The 20,313-nt window shown below is 50.0% G+C and overlaps 2 protein-coding genes across 7 annotated transcripts in view; one reads left to right on the top strand and one right to left on the bottom strand.

Moving 5' to 3' along the window:
• The window catches only part of LOC100617677 (zinc finger protein 665-like), a 30,284-nt gene extending 10,712 nt beyond the window's left edge, over positions 1 to 19,572 (bottom strand). Inside the window, exons 1-5 of one of the 3 annotated variants that reach the window (XM_007492425.3) lie at positions 19,089 to 19,572; positions 13,460 to 13,508; positions 12,519 to 12,676; positions 2,839 to 2,965; positions 1,624 to 1,719 (exon numbers count right to left, since the gene is read on the bottom strand). In XM_007492425.3, the coding sequence (XP_007492487.2) occupies positions 1,624 to 1,719; positions 2,839 to 2,965; positions 12,519 to 12,676; positions 13,460 to 13,508; positions 19,089 to 19,193 (535 nt within the window). In that variant the 5' untranslated portion in view covers positions 19,194 to 19,572. The other 2 variants (XM_007492426.3, XM_056825512.1) reach the window with 2 other exon arrangements.
• Positions 19,573 to 19,673: 101 nt separating this feature from the next.
• Positions 19,674 to 20,313, top strand: part of LOC100617633 (zinc finger protein 883-like) — a 30,092-nt gene continuing 29,452 nt past the window's right edge. For 2 of the 4 annotated variants that reach the window (XM_056825514.1, XM_056825513.1), the window contains exon 1: positions 19,679 to 20,167. The gene's annotated coding sequence lies outside the window, so the exon portion shown is untranslated. Of the gene's footprint in view, positions 20,168 to 20,313 lie in introns of all 4 variants that reach the window. The other 2 variants (XM_056825515.1, XM_056825516.1) reach the window with 2 other exon arrangements.

Genomic DNA, 20,313 nt, shown 5'->3' with positions numbered 1-20,313 from the left:
CAGTGGTAGAAAAGAGAAATTCATGTCCGAGGAGGTGTTTTTACCCCAGTCTGTTTTATGGCTAGGCAGCTCAGTGGATTGGGAGCCAGGCTGAAAGGCAGGAGGTCCTGGGATCAAATATGGTCTCAGATACTTCCTTGCCTTGTGACCCTAACCAAGTCACTTCACCCCATTCCCTGGCCCCTTACCACTCTTCTTGGGAACCAACACATGTTACTGATTCTACAGTGGAAGGTTAGAGGTTTCTCAAGTCACTATTATTCACCACAGCAGCTTTGCCAAAATGTTCCTGCCTCCTCATGGCTTCCACCTGTATAATTATCCTAATGCACGGTTTAAAATCTTTTGGAGACATTTTTAGGATAAAAAACTCGCTAACTCCCCGAATTGAGAATGTGAACATTTTGGAGAACTTGGCCTCCTATTTCACTGAAGATATTGAACATTTCCTAAGAGTTACTTCTCTTATCTCCTCATCTGATATGAATTAGATTCTTTCCCTTTTTTAGCTCGGTCTGTCATGAAATGGGATCCTTCTGCTTAACAAGGCATTGCACGGCCTTTTACATGCATAAACAATCTCATTCCATTCAACCTTCTCTCCAAGAAGACTCCACCATCCTCAGGCTTTCCCTCCTCTTCAATCTCTCCCCATCTCCTGGCTCCCTCCCCACTGCCACAGACAAAACCATGTCTCCCTGCTCACAAAAAGTGCTCACTTGAGCCACTCATCCCCACTAGATATTGTCCAATTTTCCCTGCCCTGTCATGGCTGAAAAGCTAGCGACAGCCATTCCCAGAGGCTGTTTCCGACCCCTTCTCTTACATACGGAGGCTGGTTTCTGGCTTCATTGCTCCACTGAGATGGTTCTCTCTGAAGTGACCATTCAACTCCTTCCTTCTGAACCAATGCCTTTTCCCAGTCCTCATTCTTCCTGATCTCTCTGTAGCTTTTGATAGTTGCTGCCAACCATCCCCTTTTCTCTGACACTCTCTGGCCTTCCCTCTCCATTTTGGGGAGCGGATTCTCTCCTGGTTTCCCTCCAATCATGTCCAAGATTAAACTTAGTATCTGGCCCCCAGCACTTCCATCTTCTTCCTTTCCTATTACTATCCAAGGCACCATCCTTCCCATCATCCAGGTTCAGAAGCCACTCCTCATTAACTCTCTTAAACTCGTACCCCACCCATTCCTATGGAATCCACCTTTGGAACCTCTCTTGGGTCTCCCCCTCCTCTACCACCAACAGGGCCACTTCCTTGGGTCAGGCCTCAAACACCCAATATCTGGAGGTATTGGAAGAGCCTCATGGTAGATCTGGCTGCCACATCCTCCAACCAGCTATCAAATTCATCTTCTTAAGGTTCTCCTCTAATGTCATCCCCTCCTCAATAAATACCTGTGGCTCCCTAGCACCAGGATCAAATATTAAATCCACTGTTGGGCTAATCATATCCTTTATCAGCACCCTTCTCCTACCTTTCCAGTATTCTTTCACCTTAGTCTATCTCTCCATAGTCTATAATGCAAAGAGAAGAGTCTACTTTCTGTCCTAGGAACAAGACATTCCTTTGCTAACTATGTTTTCCCAGTTCTCATAGGGATACTTTCACCTCTCTCACCTGGACAGGAGTTTCTTGGGCCCTCTGACTCTTGCATCCATGGGGCTTCCCCTGGCTGAAAACAGGAGATATTGGATTCTCTGGGAAATAGAAGTCCTGGCAGGAGGAATAAGGACAGAAAGACAACAAAGAAGAGCTTGTCATTTAGCCCTCGCAGGAAAGGAGCCATTGCAAGCAAGGACCACAGGATGGTTCCCAGGAATCCCCCAGGCTACTTTCCACAGTATTTCCTGCTCAGACCATTGGGGATGGGATGGGGTAGAGAACATGCAAGCAAGGTGGAATCAGAAAATTCCAACTTCTTCCACATTCATAGAAAGATGGTCTCATTCTACAGCTTGTGTCATCTAGGAATTAGAGGCAGCTGGCAGTACTATAAAGGAGTGGGCCTGGAATCAGGAGACCCAAATTCAAATCTGGCCTCATACTCATACTAATTGTGTGCCCCTGGGCTAGTTGCTTAACTTCTGCTTGCCTCAGTTATCTAAACTATAAAATGGGGATAATAATAGCAATAGTATCTAACTTATTGTGAGAGTCAAGTGAGATAATAATTGTAAATAAAGCTCTTAACACAATGTCTGGTATAGACTCAGTGTATAAGTTTATTATCTTCTCTTCCTTTTCCTACATCCCTGCTGGAATTTGGAGGAAACCCAAAGGCAGAACAAGGACATACTTGCTCTAATAGGTCTCTTGAAGTAAGAGTAGGAGTAGCAGGTTACTAATTAGGCTTGTTAATAAAAAGAATATTGGAAAGGCCAGACTCATACCAAAGAGGAATGGGTGGCCTTAGAAGGAAGTGGTTCACTTCACTGCTTATCTCCAAGGAAAAGCTGCCCAAGGCATTTTCAGAGATGTTGTAGACAAAATTCAAGTCCAAGGAGACATTAGACAAAATAGCATCTGAGATTAGTTCCCTGTCTGAGAGTCTCTCTCCCTGGTTAGAACTTTGATCTGAAGATACTTAAAGTCAAAAGGAGATACCTTTCTGGAGCAACAGCAACAAAGGAAACTCTCAGCTTCTTATCCCAAAATACCAAGATCTTCTGTGAGAAAACCAGGCAGCAATAGGACCTTGTCTGTTGGACACGAAAGACCAGCACTTGGGCCTTTCAAGAATTTGCAAATGCCTGAAACCCAGCATGCTCAGCAAGGAATAAAGACATTCCTTGTGACAGTAGATTCAGAGGTATCAGGGGAAGTGGTTCTTACCCAGGAAGAAAAAGTTTTGGGCATTCTCCAGCATGACCGCCATATACAGCTCTTTCTGAGAATGGTCCAAGAGGTGCCATTCCTCCTGGGTGAAGTCCACAGCCACATCCTGGAATGTCACCAACTTCTAAAACATCAAAAATGGTAGGGTGTAGAGATTAAGAAGACGTCAGCATGCAGGTTGGCCACATCCCAGTCAAACCATCTCAGGAGAATGGCCAAACCAGGTTGAGGGTGACTGACAGGCCTCAAACACAGTGGTAAATTCAGGGGATGTCTACAAGCAGGTCAAGATCTCCCCTGACAGAATGAGTAGATGAAAACAATGTGTTCTAGCAGCTATGAAGGCAGCTGAAGCAGAGGCTGTGGAGCACTTCAAGAGCTTGGGCAGACATGGAAGAGGCCAATGTCATCCCCTGCATCCTGGACCAACTCCAGGGGTCTTCACTGTTTTCTTACCACTGGACTTTGAACACTTCAAAGAGTGAGACTGATGACTTTGAGCAGCTCTGCCTCACAGGAATCTGATTCACTCACAAGACATCCCCCAGCCATGTGACTGGTCCTCTTGGAAACAAAGGACAAACCACAGTCTAACCCTCACCAGCTTAGAGGATAAAACGGAAACCCCAAAAGGAATTGCCCAAAGCCCATCCGCTTAGGAGAATCAGAGTCAACCTAGTCATGACAAACCCCATAGCAGGCTGAGAAAAGCAATTATTTTCTGTTGGAATAAAGTTGATAAGAATCTTGGTTCTACCTATGGAATCAGGGAGAAAGTAGGTGCCCTACGTGTGAGGTATGGGGGTATGTGAATTTTAAAACTATTGCACCCAAATCAGACCATTCTTTAAAAGATCTGATTTAGCTATTTTCTGATCAATAACAATGGAGATACATGGAATAACAGAATCAGGTCTTGGAAACTCTACATCCTCCACCCTACTCAGATTAACAAGATTTTGAAGGTCTGCATCAAACTCAAGATTTAATTATCTGAGGAGATGGCCTTCAACAGACATATGCAAAGAAAGGACAGACCTCCGGGCTATCCTAAGTCAAACTAAGTCCTCATTGGTACAGATGAGACGCAGAAAAGTGATGTAAAAACGTTCATATAAGGCACGTCACTTCCTGCCTCTTTCTCTTTCCCTGGAGAGGCGACTCTAGTTGGCAGCGTGCTAGGTGTTCTGACATGGTGGGAGTGGTGGTAGTTATTGTCTGGGTTTGGGTGATGAGTTTTGTCCTCGACCTGATTCAGGTTCAGGCATCTCAGCTGAGCCCCTTTTGGAGTTCAGGTTGATTCCTTCCTCCTTCACACACCAAATCCTTACTTTCTAGATCTTCTAAGCTTCCCACCCTGTACCAGCCAGACAGGGGGGCCTGGGGGGGAGGGGAAGGGGAGAAATCCTTCTCCCTTTCCTTCTCCCTTTTTAATTTTCTCTACTATATCAATTAAATGACCATAACATTTGGCAGCTGACTTGGGTATTTTGTTTCGGTTTTTCATTAGGATTTTTATAAATAAAATCCTTGGCAACCTAAATTAAATATACATTCAGTCTCAGCCATAATTTCACCCTTTACAGTTTGGCTGACCACGTCGGTTGTGATGAAATAACCTCAATCTTCTTAACTTTCCTAAACCTTTTTTTCTACTGTGATTTTCTTTTTTTTTTTAATAGCTTATTTTGATCAGCTAGAGGTAAGTGTGGATTTAATTTTCTTTTTTTCCCCCTTTTCTCCCTCTCTCCTTAAATTAGATAGAACACAGCTGTTTTAAATCTTAGCAACAGGGCCCTAAGGTCCTAGCTGGGAGAGGTTGGTTCTAAATCTCCTTTCCCTTAGAGAACAAATGCCTAGATTAGGAGTGGAAAAACCTGTAAAAAGTTTTGGCTTTGTCCTGCTCCCCACGTGTTTTGTGAAGACCATTAGAAAAATAATTACAAAATATACATATAAAAATGAATACTATATTCTTCGACATTTATATGGCGGTTGAAGAATTAAGGTCATTGAGGAATACAGCATACAAATAATTTTTTATATTAATACATACTGTCATTTTTGTACTTCTCAGTACTGTGTGGAGAGATGTTAAAATAAAAAAAATTAAGGATAAAATGCAAGCCCAATTAGAAGATTTAAAATGTTTCTTACAGGATCAATTGGCAAACACCCACTCTACCAGAAACAGACCTGCTTCTGAACCTTTGAATGGGGTAATTTCCTTCCCCAAAATAGAGATGGAAAACACCTTCCCTATAGCTCAGCTAACAGACTGCTTCTCTCAAGCTAAGAGACTGCTCCTCTCGTGGTCTGCAAATTTTGGCTGAATTTAATCCCCAAAACCCTTTCGCTGCAATCCAAGATTCTCATGGTCTTTCTCCTACAAATTTCAGCCCAAAGGAGATCTCATCCTCCTAGAGAGTCGTCCCAGTCGAACTGACCCACAGGTACAAAATTCAACTAGAGGCCTGTTTCCTCTAAGAGAAGTACCTGAAATAGGACGGAATGGGGATGTGGTGACTTTAAGACACAAGATACCATTTATTCCCCAAGAAATAAATGAATTTAAATGAAATATTCCCACATATGAACAAGATCCCTTTCTAGTAACAAAAAATATGACAGACATATTTTTTCAGTATAATCCATCTTACAAGGATGTTGAAAACTTGCTACAGGCTTTTTTAACTGAACATGAGAAAAATAAAATAATTGCTCATGTCAAAAAAACCCCGGGGGCATAATGCAGCACATTGGCCATCTCAGGATCCCGAATGGGACTATAACAACCCTGAGGATTATCTACAACTATACCGTTGTAGAGAGGCCATCCTAACAGCAATGAGGGAATGTGCAGACAGTGCAGATAAGTGGACCTAACTTGAAAAAATTAAGCAAAATGAGGAAGAAACACCCCCCAGATTCATGGATAGAATAATAGAGTTTGAGGGTAGACACCTGGATTTTGACCTATCTAAAGAAAATAGCTTAAGACAAGTTAGAAGGCTCTTGGTCAATAACTCTTGCAAAGTGATTAGGGATTATTTTAGAACACACTGTCCAAGATGGCCAGAGAGGAACCTTGAAGAATTGTGAAAAACAGTTATATATGTTTTAAAGGGAAACAAAGAAAAGGAGGAAGAAAATAATGATATCATAGAGGAAATGAAGAAAGAATTGAGAAGTTTAAAAGATAAGATGACTAAAACAAATAGTGGACATGATAATCAACCAATGACACTTGCCCCTCTCCAGAAATCTAATTATCGATCCAGTACCTGCCACTTCTGTGAGAAGAAGGGCCACAAAATGATAGAGTGTAGAACTTTTCTCAAGATTATCGGAAGGAATACGCAGTTTAATAACAACTACAGAAGTGATAATTATAGAAATAACTATAATTATGACAATGGGAACCACAACTTTAGGAATGATGACTATAGGAATAGATATTGGGAAAATGATAACTCAAACCAAATGACTCCACAACAATATAACTTAAGTGGTTCTCATCCAAAAAATACTCAGGATGCTAATGCCCCTCAGGGGGTTGCCCAAGGAACTTCCCAAACACAATGAAGGTGTGGGGGGGAGGGGCTGGGACACAGGAATCAGAGGATACAACCTTTGATTTTTTTGGACCCTGATGTCTTACTACCTGTTGTCCCTATCCACTGCCCCCACCCCCATACTAATGAACCCCATGTTATCTTAAAGGTGGGTTACAACTATTGTGATTGTCTTTTAGACACTGGAGCTTCCTGGTCTATATTAAAGAGAACACCTGATTTACATTGTTATTCTGTTGTCTCAGGGAATGTAATGGGAGTATCAGGAATACCCCAAAGAGTTAAACTTTCCCCTAGAATGGTGTCTGTAGGACCCCTAGAGGTACAACACTCCTTCCTTTTGATGCCTGACTCCCCTTTAAATTTGCTGGGGAGGGACCTTCTATGCAAACTCAGGGCCACAATAACTTGCTCCCCAGATGGTTCCTTATCATTGGAAGTACTGGAGGAATAATTAAATTTACTCCCTGTAATTCTCTCAGAGAGTCAGGAGGAAAAAGAGCATCCCACCTTTGTAATATCTGAAGGTATACCAGACCTCTTTGGGCCACATCTTCTTCCGATATAGGCTTACTTAAGTCAGCTGTTCCTGTGCAGATAAAAACTAAATCTAGCACACCTTCCATTCCTCAGTATTCCCTCTCAGAAGAGGCAATTGAGGGAATTACCCCAGTAATAAACTCATTAGTTGATTAGGGAATAATAATCCCTTGTAAATCTGAATACAACAGGCCCATCATGCCCGTTAAAAAACCAAAAAGAGGGCCTGATGGCAAACGCCTCTATAGATTCGTACAGGATTTGAGGGCTGTGAAAAATCACATTATAAAAAGACACTCCATAGTTTCCAACATCAATACTATTATTTCTTCTATTCCTAGCACAGCTACAAACTTTACAGTAGTAGACTTGTGCTCAACCTTCTCCACACATGAGAACTCCAGGCACATCTTTGCTTTCACCTGGCAGGGCCGTCAATACTGCTGGAGTCGTTTGCCACAAGGTTTCATAGACAGCCCGAGCTCATTTGCCCAAATTTTGAGCCAAGATACAGATAATATAAAATTTAAAAACAGCAAGTTAATCAAATATGTAGATGATCTACTCTTGGCTTCAACAGATGCAGAAGCAGGTCAGGAAGATGGTAAACACCTTCTTTTGGAATTGCACAAAAGAGGACATAAAATCTCGAAGGATAAGGTTCAGTGGTATCTCCCTAAAGTAGAATATTTGGGGTTCATCCTGACTGCGGGTGCCTGCTTTATTTCTCCCAAATAAATTGAGAATATTCAAAATTTAAGTGATCTTACCACTAAGAAACACTTGAGAGCAATGTTGAGAGCAACAGGGTTTTGTAGACAATAGATTCCTTGCTATGGGGAAATTACTAAACCCATTATAACAGCAACAAGGGATTCGGTCCCTGAACCCCTCAAATTAGAACCAGAACACCTGTCAGCTCTATCAACTCTAAAAAAGGCTATCCTGTCTGCCCCCACTCTAGGCATCCCAGACTACAACAAGCCATTTACGTTGCATGTACATGAGCGAAGAGGGGTAGCTCCAGGTGTTTCAACTCAGATTTTGGGACCTTCTCAGCTCCCAGTTGCTTATTATTCTGCGCAACTGGACCCAGTAGCATCAGGAGCACCACCATGTCTTAGAGGAGTAGCTGCTACAGCCTTACTAGTGACAAAAACTGTTGATCTAGTATTGGGATGCCCATTAACAATTATGTGCCCACATGAGGGAGAAGCATTGTTGCTAAGACATAGAACATAGGCATTTTCTGATCAGCAAATTACAAGTTATGAAATAACCTTGTTAAACAATGAAAACATTACCTTGAAATGCTGTTCAACCCTTAACCCTGCCACCTTGCTTCCAGATATACCAACTTCAGGAGAACTATTACATAGTTGTGAAACACTAGTGTCCATGGCAGAAAAGCCTCGAGATGTTCTCTTGGACACCCCCTTAAACAACTCAGATCTGGTCTTATTTAGTGATGGTTCTTTTGAGAGATGGTATAGGCTACACTGGAGCTGCTGTAGTCACAGAATTTGCCACTGAGTGGTCAGCTTCACTGCCCTTTAACATTAGCGTTCAAGGGGCAGAACTCATAGCTCTGAAACATGCCTGTATAATTGCAAAGGGTAAAAAGGCAACAATTTATATGGATTCTAGATATGCTTTTGGCATTTGTCACTCAGTCGGGATCCTATGGCTCCAGAGAGGATTTTTAACCTCAGCTGGAAAATACATAGCTAATGCTGAAATTATTAATGAAGTTCTTTCTGCTCTCAAACTGCCTGAAGCCCTAGTTGTAGTTCATTGCTCTGCCCATACAGGTGGCACTGACCCTTTCTCTAGGGGAAATGACTGAGCAGATGCTGCTGCAAAGCTAGCAGCCATAGGACCTGAATTAATTTTAACACTAACAACCACTGATGATTTAAATTTATCACTTTCCTATAATGAAAAGGAAGTGGAGAAATGGAAACAAAAATTCAAAGCAAAACAGACTAACGGAGTATGGGTGTCATCTAAAGGAAAACCCCTGCTCCCTAGAAGTTTCTATCACCAAATTTGCCAGTCTGTTCATATATATTAAGGTCACCAAGGAATTCAGCTATGTAATTCCTTAATGAAAACTCAAGTCAGCAGTCAACCTTTTATGGAGTTTAATTACAAACAGGAGGAAGAAAGGTATGAGAGAGAGAGAGAGAGAGAGACAGAGAGACAGAGACAGAGAGAGAGACAGAGAGACAGAGAGAGAGAGAGAGAGAGAGAGAGAGAGAGAGAGGAGAGAGAGAGAGAGAGGAGAGAGAGGAGAGAGAGAGAGGGGAATAGGGCTTAAATACCCCCTCTGTTTAGGCTGGGCCAAAAGGTCCAAGCCCTTAGATAGCTGAGGCAAAGAAAAGAGATCAGTCCCTATCATTCACGTGACCAAAATGGAGAAACAGTCTCAGGGGCCTCCACCTCCAGCTTCCTTCAGAGCAAGCTTCTCAGAGCACAACCTCTCAGAGCAAAACCTCTCCAACCTCCTCTCTAGTCCTCAGACCCCGCTATCTTTAAGGAAACCATCCAAGTTCTCTCCCCTCAGATCTCACATCTACCAATCACTGTCTATGTCTTCCCTGTGCCAATGGTGGCTCGAGCTTAACCCAGGACCGCCCAGAGGTCTGTGGCTTTGCACATGTCTGTTGAAGGTCATATTCTCAAATAATTAAATCTTGATCCTTTGCTGCAGCCCTTCCTAAATCCTGTTACCCTGAGTAGGGTGGAGAGTGTAAGTTCCTGTCATTCCAAGTATCTCTATTGTATCAATTCTAAAATCAACCATGACTCAAAGAACTTCCTGTTCTATGCTTAAGCATAGGTCAAAGCCCTTTCCATTGTTCAGCAAAAGGTTTCTGTCCTAAAGTAATCTTAAGTAGGGAGGAGAAGGGTCCTTCTCCCATGCCAAGGGGGTTCACATTCCAATAGATTATCAGTAGGAAATTTTTCAAGTATGAAATTTCCCAATGGTGAAATTTCCAATATTTATAAGTCTAAAAAATTTTAAGGTTTACACAAGTTGGCAAGTTACTTGACCTTTAAGTGATTAATTTGACCTTCATAGGTACTTAGCACCCCTTTGTATTAGATCTAAAAATAGATCTAGCTTAAGGGCTTGACCTCACTATAAGTATGGGTTAAGTACTTTTTCACTGTTCAGTAGGGAGTTTACAACTTTATCTCCCCCTAAGGCACTGTCTAAGTATGGGTGGAGTAATGTAAAGTTCTCACATACATTCCTGAATAAGTCCCTTCATTGTTTAAAATGGAGAATGGTCTTAACCAAATCTTCTGAAGTAGGGTCTGAGAATTTTTAAGATTCACACCCCTTATAGACCAAGAAGGTTTTGGCCACAAAAGGCAAGGCACAGAGTCAATAGGGGACAGTGAGATCCAAGCAACCACATGCAAAACTTCAAATAAAAATACGAATTGGTCCCAGGTGTGGGAAGAATGTAAAAAGGAATTAAAAAATCAAATGAGACAGGTGGAAGAAAAAGATGAAGAAGAAACACATGTAATGCAAAAAGAAAACAACACTTTTAAAAGCAAAATTGGTCAGCCGGAAAAAGAGGCACAAAAATCCAATGAAGAAAAGACTTGCATGAAAAGTAGAATGGACCAAATGGAAGAGGTGGATCAAAAGGTCATGGAAGAAATTCATTCTTTAAAAATTAGAATTCGAAAAAGAGAACCTAATGACTTCATTACATAAGGAGGAACAATAAAAGGAAATCAAAAGAATGAAGAAAGAGAAGAAAATATTATCTCATTAAAAAAACTGCCCTGGAAAATAGATTCAGGGGAGACAACTTAAGAATTACTGGACTACCTGAAAGTCATGATTAAAAAACAATCCTGGACATCATGTAAGAAATTTTATCAGAGGGGGCAGCTGGGTGGTTTAGCAGATTGAGAGCCCGGCCCAGAGATGGGAGGTCCTGGGGACAAATCTGGCCTCAGACACTTCCCAGCTGTGTGACCCTGGGTGAGTCACTGAATCTAGCTTGCCTCAATGCCTTCCTCTGGAAGAAGAGCTGGAGAAGGAAAGCAAAAACACTACAACTTCTAGGAGGAGTACCAAAAGCTCCCTCAGATCTTCTTCCCTCCCAAAAGACAAAGGAAATTGCTGGGATTCTGAAGACTTCCAAAGACTCTCCCCTTCTTTTTATCCCCTCAGGTAAGGCTTAAGGAATAAACAAAGAGTTCCCTGGCTCAGGGCCAATAGCAAATGAAGGCCATAGAATGGATGGAGCTCATCCTCCCTTTTTAAAGACTAGACCAGCTGAGGACTCTTTTCTGCCAAAAGGTCTCTGGGTCCAGAAATTCTGCAGGAGACACTCTTAAGTATGTCTCTCACACAGGAAATTAGTGGCATTGAAGGATACTTCAGTCAATCCCCTAGTGATGGGGGGAGCCTGGCTTCATCCTGTGCTGCCAGGTCCCAGATAGGACCCTAATAGATTCCCACAACAGGATCACAGGAGATCAGATCTAAAAGGCACCCTGCATGCAGTAAGTGCCTATAATCAACTCCCTCTTGTCCTCCTCTGACCAGGGACACTGGCCTCCTGGTGAGCCCTGACCAGGACCCTCCAGCCCCTGACTCTGGGCATCTCCAATGGCTTCCCTCAGGCTGGAATGGTCTCCTTCCTCCCTGGGCCTCCTGGCTTCCTTCTTCCAAGCTCAGCTCATGTCTGACCCTCAGAACAGAGCTCCTGGCCCCCAGCACTGTCACAGCCTCCCTCTGAGAGTCCCTCCCATCTATACTGTAGCAGGGCCACTGTAGACACGGCTGTGGACACTTGTCCCCCCCCCCTAGCCTGGGAGCTCCTGGGGGGCAGGGCCTGGTTTCTCCTTCCTAGGCTGCTCCAGCAGGTCCCCACAGAGCCCCTTCCCTTCCTCAGTGCTTCTCCATTTGAGCTGAGACATGGCAAAGGGGAGGCAGTCAGAGAGCCCTGGGGAGGGCAAAGTCTGCTCTGAGGGAGGATCCTGAGAGGGACAAGAGCTGGGAAGCCTTCAGAGCTTTGTCCCAGGCCTGCTCACACAGGACCCAAGTGGAAAGGGGGTTTCCCTGAGGTCCAGTTGCCAGAAGGCAGAGCCTGGCCAAAAGAAACAGGTGGATGAGAAGCTCTGTGTGTGTGTGTGTGTGTGAGAGAGAGAGAGAGAGAGACAGAGAGAGACAGAGAGACAGAGAGACAGAGAGAGAGAGAGAGAGAGAGAGAGAGAGAGACAGAGAGAGAGAGAGAGAGAGAGACAGAGAGAGAGAGAGAGAGAGAGAGAGAGAGAGAGAGAGAGAGAGAGAGAGAGAGAGAGAGACAGAGAGAGAGAGAGAGAGAGAGAGAGAGAGAGAGAGAGAGAGAGAGAGAGAGACGGAGAGGGAGAGAGAGAGAGAGAGACAGAGAGACAGAGAGAGAGAGAGAGAGAGAGCACCCATGTGCCAGGCATGCATCAAGAGAAGCCTCCAGGTCTGTGAAACAGAGGAAGGAGAGAAATGGCCCCAGGGCTGCTGGGGCTCAGCCCTGGGCACACTGCACTCACCTGGGCAGGGGGGCTGGGGCTCCCAGGGGCCATCCCTCTGGCTCCTCTACAGGCTGAGCTGGGCATGGAGGGGCAGGGATCCACCAGGGGGAGAGCTCTCTGTCTCTTCTTCCTGGGCAGGAGGCTGGCTGCAGGGATTGAGGCAGGCTGAGGTCCCCCTGCAGGGACAAAGATCCCCCCTCCACCCTCAGGGCCCAGAGGCTCCTTCCCTTCTGCTTCCTCCTCTCTCCCATCCCCCACAGACCCAGGAGGCAGAAGGGGCTTTGGGGGGCCCCCAGAAGAGGGCAGGCCAGCAGTCACCCCTTGGGGACCCCAGCCTGGGAGCTCCCCCTCCCCTGGGCCTCAGCCTTCCTGGCATTCCCACTCCTCCACTCACACACACAAAAGGAAGGAGGAAAGGCTGAAGATGGGGAAGACTCTGGCATCAATCAGCCTGGGAATGGCAGAAGCCCACTTTGGCCTCCTACTCACAGGGCTGAGGCCTGAGGGAAGCCAGAGACCTGGGTGCGAGGGCTGGGTCAGGGCACCAAGAGTGACACAGGGGTTCCAGGAGGCCGGCAGAGGCCCAGAAAGCAGGGTGGCCCTGCCCCGAGTCTCAGCTGGGGAGGACCCCTGGGCCCCTGTGCTCTGGGTCCCCAGAGAGGAACTGGAGAGAGGGAGGCAGCCCTGGGCAGGTGGGATCGCTGGCCACTGGCTCCTAAGTAGGTCGTGGGGGCAGGGAGGCAGGACTCCTGGGTCCCAAAGGGCAATCAAGAGGCTGGGAAAGGGGGACCAAATGGCCAAAGTGAATGGAGGCTGCCCCAGCCCTGGGGCAGCGAGAGGGACTCTGGGAAGAGGCAGAAGCAGGGAACTGGCCCAGGGGCCAGGCCTGGGAGGGGCTCTGGGACTCACAGTGAGGCCAGAGGAGGCCCGGTGCTGAGCCGGCCCCAGCACACACCTACCTGGGACTCCCACGGGGACAACAGCTTCCAGAAGGCGGAAGAAGCTCTCCTACAGAGGAAGAAGGCGGAAGAAGAGGGAGAGGAGCTGTGTGGGACAAGTGCCAGCCAGCCCACGCTGGGAGGCTCCTCTTCACCCCAGCCAGCATGGGCCTAGACCACCCAAGGCAGCCAGGGGCTGGACCTGAGGACCCAGCAGACCCCTCCTCCCCATGGAAGGACTTGGCCCCTGGGATGGCCCCTCCAGGCCTCCAAACTCCACCCTAAGGCTCTTAGTCCCCCTGGCCCCCCACCCAGAAGCCTGGTCTCCCCTGGGAGCCTCTGAGCAGAAAGACTGCCAGGAGAAAGGCGGACAGCAGCTCAGGAAAAGGACTTGCCCAGGTGCTTGCAGCTGCTGCCCTGACATGGTCCTGGAGAAAAGGCAGACTCGGCCCTGCTCGCCCCGAATCCTCCTTTCGCGGACGCAGCTCATCCTAAACTCTATCTGACTGTTTCCTTTTCAGACATCTCAGTGGAGTCTGACTCTGGGCAGCCCCATTTGGGGATTTCTTGGCAAAGCCAAGGGGGAGGGGCCGGCTCTGTGGGGAGAGACCCAGGAGGCCCTGCATACAGAAATGGCCTCGTTCTCTTCCTAGCTGTGTGACCCTGGGCAGGTCACCCAACCCCAACTGCCTAGCCCTTCCCTCTCTTCTGCCTACGTCTGGATTCTAAGACGGAAGGTTGGCTTAAGAAGAAGTACTGGAGTAGTTTCCATCTCCTTCTCCATTTTAGGAATGAGGAAACTGAGGCAGAGACACAATCCTGTCTGGAATTCAGCCCACTGGAAGGGGAGGGCCTTTGGGCTTCCTGGGGGCACCCCTAGATCCAGCAGTCAGTCAGAGGTCCAGACTGTGTGAGAGTGAGAAAGTTGGGGAGAGAGGCTGCAGGGAGTGGGGGGAGAATTGAGGACTGTAGCAGACCGCTCCCTAGCTATGGGCAAGGGGAAAACAGTATGTGCAGATTGCTCAGTCTTGGGCATGCTCAGTAGTGCTCATGGCTGGGAAGGCCTCTGACCCTTGACCCCAGCTTCTCCCAGGTTAGGCGGGAAAACAGGTTTCTTTGTTCTCACCTGGTTAAGAGAAACCACACCTACGCCTTGTCACTAACCAATGAGAATCATCCCTATGTACTGTGTATATTTGCATATCAAAAACTATATCTAGCCCAGCAGGCTCTGCTCTCTGCTCTCTGCTCTCTGCTCTCTGCTCTCTGCTCTCTGCTCTTCCTTCTCTTTCAGGCTACCTGATGGCTGTCCTTGCAGGAGCTTGGCCTCTGGCCAAGCTCCATCTTTAATCTTTCTCTATTCACCTCTCTGACCTGCGTGGAATGGATCTCAGGACTGGAAAAGCCTACAGAATTGGTCCTTTGATCAGAGCTTAGCTGTGGCTCATTGATAATTAATAAAGACTCATTCTGAACACCTCATATCTCTATCAGGACTCCGTCACTTCCCTCGTGGTATCAAAACTTCTATCCTGTCTCTATCTTCCTACCTTGTGGCTTCTCTCACCTCAGAGAGAACCAACAAGGACCATCTTCCTCTCCCTCCCAATCTAGGCGAGTTTCTGCCCTGAGGGCCTGGCCAGAGGCCTTGTCAGCTTGTATCCATCCCTGCAGCCAGCCTCCTGCCCAGGGAGAGGAGACAGAGAGCTCTCCTCCGGGGGGATCCTTGTCCCTGCCCAGCTGAGCCTGGGGAGGACCAAGGCCTGGAACCAGAGGCAATGGCCCCTGGGAGCCCCAGCCCCCCAGCCCGGGGGAGTGCGGGGTGTGTCCAGAGCCAAGTCCCAGCAGCCCCTGGGGCCCTATTCAGAACCCCAGAGGGCTGGGCGAGAAGCTGCCAGTGTGTGGTACCGGGATCATTTCTGACCAGAAATAGGCCTGAAATCGAATCCAGTGGGAGCACCAGTGCCCTGCTCTCTGCCGCTGCTGCTTTGTAAGGTCATTGCTAGCACTCTGGTACCTGGGACACTGACTGGGCCCCCAAATGCCACCCCTACCTACCATTGCTGCCCTCCCTTCTTTGGTTCTCCTTCCTTGACATTGACAGTGACAGCCTCTTCCCTCTTTAGTGCCTTAGACTCCATGTCTGCTCTGCGCAGGCTTAGCACACACGTGTACAAACACACACACTCACACACACACATTGGTTTTTCCACTTCTCTTTCTTTGGGCCAGGCTCTGCCTTCTGACAACTGGACCTCAGGGAAAGCCCTTCCCACTTGGGTCCTGTGTGGGCAGGCCTGGAGCAGAGCCCTGAAGTCTTCCCAGCTCTTGTCCTTCTCAGGGTCCTCCTCAGAGCAGACTTTGCCCTCCCCAGGGCTCTCTGACTGCCTCCCCTTTGCCATGGCTCAGCTCAAGTCCAGAAGCACTGAGGAAGGGAAGGGGCTCTGTGGGGAGCTGCTGGAGCAGCCCAGGAAGGAGGAACCAGGCCCTGCCCCCCAGGAGCTCCCAGGCTAGGGGGGGGACAAGTGTAAGCAGCAGTTGTGTCTACACTGGCCCTGCAGTATGGATGGGAGGGACTCTCAGAGGGAGGCTGTGGCAGTGCTGGGGGCCAGGAGCTCTGTTCTGAGGGTCAGACATGAGCTGAGCTTGGAAGAAGGAAGCCAGGAGGCCCAGGCAGGAGGGAGAACCTTCCAGCCTGAGGGAAGCCATTGGAGATGCCCAGAGGCAGGGGCTGGAGGGCCCTGGTCAGGCCCAGCCAGGAGGCCAGTGTCCCTGGGTGAGAGAGAGGAAGAGCTGAGAACTCTGAAGGGGGTCTGGGCAGGTTGTCTCCTGTCTTTTCTGAAGAGATTCTCCCATTTAATCCTGCTCCCGGGATTGTCAGGTTCTTGCCAGGGACAGCCAGAACCAGGCAGCACAGGATGGATGCAGTCAGGCAGGTCCGCTGCCCTTTGGGCAGGCACAGAAAGGGTGAGCCCCCCCCCATCTTCAGGTCCAGATGTCACAGAGATGCCACATGTTTCTCCTCCTGAGCTGTGGTGCCCACAGAATGTCAAAGCAATTTGGGGGAAGAGGAAGTCGGGCCCTAAAACAAGACCAGCTTCAGGTTTTCAAGAGACCTTCAAGCTTTTGGCAGAGCTATTTGGACCAGACCAAAGAAAACTGGAGCTCCTTTCTCCGCGAGTTCCCTGGCAGTGGTTAAGGGCCCTGTCACTCCCCTCGCTGGAGTGAACACAGAACCGGGGGCTCGTCTGGGCAACGCTGGGAAGTCGAGGCAGCCGGGAGGGAAGGAGACATTCAGGACTTGGCAAAGGGGCCTCAGGCTCAAAGGCAAACAAGGGTAACAACAGCCTCAGTGTTGCTACTTGGATGCCCTCCTAAAATGCCCTTCTGACCCTCTTCCCAAGAGCCCTGTGGGCCAGCGGCTCCGATCCTCTTACTTCCCAGCCGAGGAAGTGAGGCAAACAAAGGTTCCACGATTTGTGCCAACCTGGATAAACAGAGAAGCCCCAAAGAAGTCAGAAAGAGGAAGTCTTTGATGACACGGAAGGCGGGGCTCTGTTTGGCTCCGGAGACCCCCAGAGACAAATCTGGACCTCTGGAACAAGCACTTCCAAATGGGATGTTCCAATGAGCTCAAGCACTTGGTGTCTCATGTCTCTGGGGAAAATAGGTGGGAAAGGTTCCACTGATTGGCCTTCCCATGGACACCAGGCAAGGATGGCTCTGGGCAGGCGTCGGACTCCCTGGGAGAAACCTACAACGATGCGATGCCTTAAGACTTAGTGCTCCGTTTGAAGGCGAGTTCCCCAGGGACGGGCCACCGCTGACCCTCACTGGCTGGGGCAGGGAGAATGCAGATTGCGCTGTAAATGATGAGCCCGAGGGCCCAAGGGAGAACCTGCCAAGCCTTCCAGGAAGTGAAGCCGGGTGGCATAGGCAGGAGCAGGAGGACATCGTAGGTATAGAAGAGCTGGCTTGAGCATACAATGACCCCAACTGCTCCACAGGCCTCGGGACAAAAGAGGCACCCACCTGGGGAGGAAGCTACGGCGGCACATCCTAGACCAAAGCCAGCTTTTTTTCACTTCTGCCATTTTTTCCTATTTGAGTTTCTTTCCAGGAAAGGATTAATGGCAGGAAATATCTTCCGTGATCATTGCTTACCATCTCGATGCCAGGCCCGGGGTTGGGGAGGAGGGAGGGAGGGCGGGGCATCCTCTGGGGGCAACAAGGCAATAAAATGGCAGGGGCGGTGGCACTGAATCTCTGGCTTTTCTCTCGAGCTCTCTGCCTCTCCCTGGCCAGACGGGAAGTGCTAGTGGTATTTCTCAGCCTCTTCACCCTTCTAATCCCGTCAGCTCCCTTTTCTCCGGCTGTTTCTGTTGGCGATCATGGGGGTTGCAGAGGGAGAAAACGTTGTCTGAGCACTTCAATGCCATCGTTTGCTACAGTCACACGTGTGTCCTCGCTGGGCTGTCCGTCAACAGCCTCTACCCGCAATCAAAGGATTTTCGCCACTTTCTGTCCCGAGGCCTCCTTGGCGGAGGCCATCCTGACCGGCCCTGGGCTGCGGCCCTCGCGCTAAGGCTGGCCTTGGACCCTCGTTGGCTGCTCTGATATTGGGGACACCGCGGGCCTTCGAAGAGCTGGGGGTGGCTCCGCCGCTCCACTTCTTCTTCTTCAGTGCTTGGCAGCTAACTGGCCCGACAGCCCCTTCCTTCCGGCAGTAGTGAGGCGCCTGTCTTCTTTGGGCAACCAGCAGCGGCAGACAGATTTGTCCATCACGTTGGGCTTTTCCTGATCCAACTTCTCGCTTGTTTGCCGCTTCCGTGCTTTTCCCACATCCCGTTTTGTTCATCTTTTTAACCCCTCCCTTCCGGCTTGGAGGCAATGCAAGCGAAGGGCTAGGCCATGGGCTGAAGTGACTTGCCCAGGGTCACCCAGCCAGGCTGGATTGGAACCCAGGACCTCGGGCTCTAGGCCCGGCTCCCCGTGCACTGAGCCACCCAGCGGCCCCCTCATTTGGCTCTTTAGTCCCTTTTCTCCGGCCTCCCCGTTCCTTGCGGTTCTTTCTCCCCTGCGGGGCTCTCAGCGTTTACCTGTCCCGACTTTGTCACACAAGTCTGGGCGTGTCCTCTTCGCCTTCCATAAAGCGGCGCGTGCGGCTTCGGGGTCATTCTTTAGCCGGCGCGTTCTGGGAGGTCTCAAAGACGCCGACAGCCCCGCCCCCTCCGCTTCTTGGGGTCGGGAAGGCTCACCCGTCCGTCCGCCTGGGGCCCTCGCGGGGCCTCCTACGGCCTGGAGGGCAGGAGGGCCGGCCGGGCCTTTCCTCTTCCCTTCCTCCCGCTCTTCAGGGCTTTCCGCCTCGGAAATCGGCTTTTTCTCCAGGCACCCCCCGCCTCGAGCGCCCGCGCTCCGCCCCGGGCCTCCCCGGGACATTCGCTCTGTCAGCCGGTGGCATCCCCCCCTTTGCCCGGCCAGGAGAAGCCGGCGCCGCCGCGGCCCCCCCCCCTTCGCGGTAGCACGGCTTCCCGCGGGGCGCTCGGACGCGACGGGGGGATGCAGGCCGCCCCTCCCGCCCCCGCGGAGCTACAACGCTCCATTCCGGAAGCTTCTCGGGAAACCCTCTCTCAGGGCCCGGCCGGCTTACCTTCTCCTTCAGCCGCCGCTCCGATCCCGAAACGCGCGCTTCTTCCCTTCCGGCCTGCGGCTGCCTGCCGCCGCCGGGGACGTCCTCGGGACACTCGGTCGTCATCGGAGAATGAGTGCCGGCTCAGACGGCGCACACGGGCTGCGGCCGGCCGGCTTCCTCCGCTCCCTGGCCAGGCCCGCCGCCCCGAACACCAGCTTTCCCTCCCGGGACCTCTCAAGGCTCTCGCCGTGACGTCATTTCTGTGGGTGTCTCTGATTGGCCGGCCTCGACCAGCTGCCCTCCCAGAGCGTCCCTGCGTCTGCGGTCTTAATGCCCCCGCGGAAGAACAGGGAATTCTCCTCGGCGGCGATGGTTATCCCCGTTACAAAAGCAGCTCCTCGGCTCTTCAAACTGGGCCACTCCAGGCTGCTCTGCAGAGGCCGGAGGAGTTCCGACCAATGACGTGCTTTCCCTGGCCGGGGTTGCTAGGGTAACCAGGGCTGGGGGAGGGGCCTGGCTGAGGGGTGGGCCGCGAGACACTCAGGAGGCGGGGAGGGGAGGGGCAGGAGATCAGCAGCCGCCGGGAGGGAGGGGCTAGCGGCCGAGGAGGAGGGGGCACTGCCTCAGGCCGAGCTCTTTTCTTTTCCTCCTGGGCAAACCTTCCTAGGTCCCTCCCAGGGTTTCACGTCTGAGGGCCCTTCCCCCAGCCTGGCCACGCCCAGCTCCTCTTCCCATTCCTTTGGGGGAGGCGGACCGAAGAGCATTTTTCTGCTTCGCTTCCTCCGCCCCTTTCACCTCCTCCGAGCTGGGCGGGGCGCAGACAGCGCCCCCCTTTCCCACCTTTCCTTCCTGGCTTCCCTGGGGGTGACGGGGGTGGGGTGAGGCTGCCCACGTGGTCGGGGATGGGTTGGGGAGAAGACTGACAGCTCCCTAGCCTCCAGACTGGAGGCGGCCCAGAGGCCTCTGGGAAATAGGAACTGAAGAACCCCCGGTGGGCGCCCCTGGCTCGTCGATTCCCCACTGTTGCCCCTCCTTAGCTGCCACTTGGCCCTCTCTACTCCCCACGAAGCATCCTGCCCGGAGGCCCCCGTGATTGGGTAATTAACGCCCGAAATGATGCAGCGGGGGCGGGGGTGCCTGCTTTGCGGGCCTGCTGGGAACACGATTGGCAGCCAGAAATGGAAAAGTGGGGAGGGCCAGAAGGCATGGAAGCAGGAGGGGGAAGGGGAGCCCCAGGGTGGGG

Source organism: Monodelphis domestica, chromosome 4 (assembly GCF_027887165.1).
Source record: "Monodelphis domestica isolate mMonDom1 chromosome 4, mMonDom1.pri, whole genome shotgun sequence".
In the NCBI taxonomy this organism is placed as follows: Eukaryota; Metazoa; Chordata; class Mammalia; order Didelphimorphia; family Didelphidae; genus Monodelphis; species Monodelphis domestica.
Note: the sequence above shows the minus strand (reverse complement) of the source record. Positions and strands in the feature narration are given on the sequence as shown.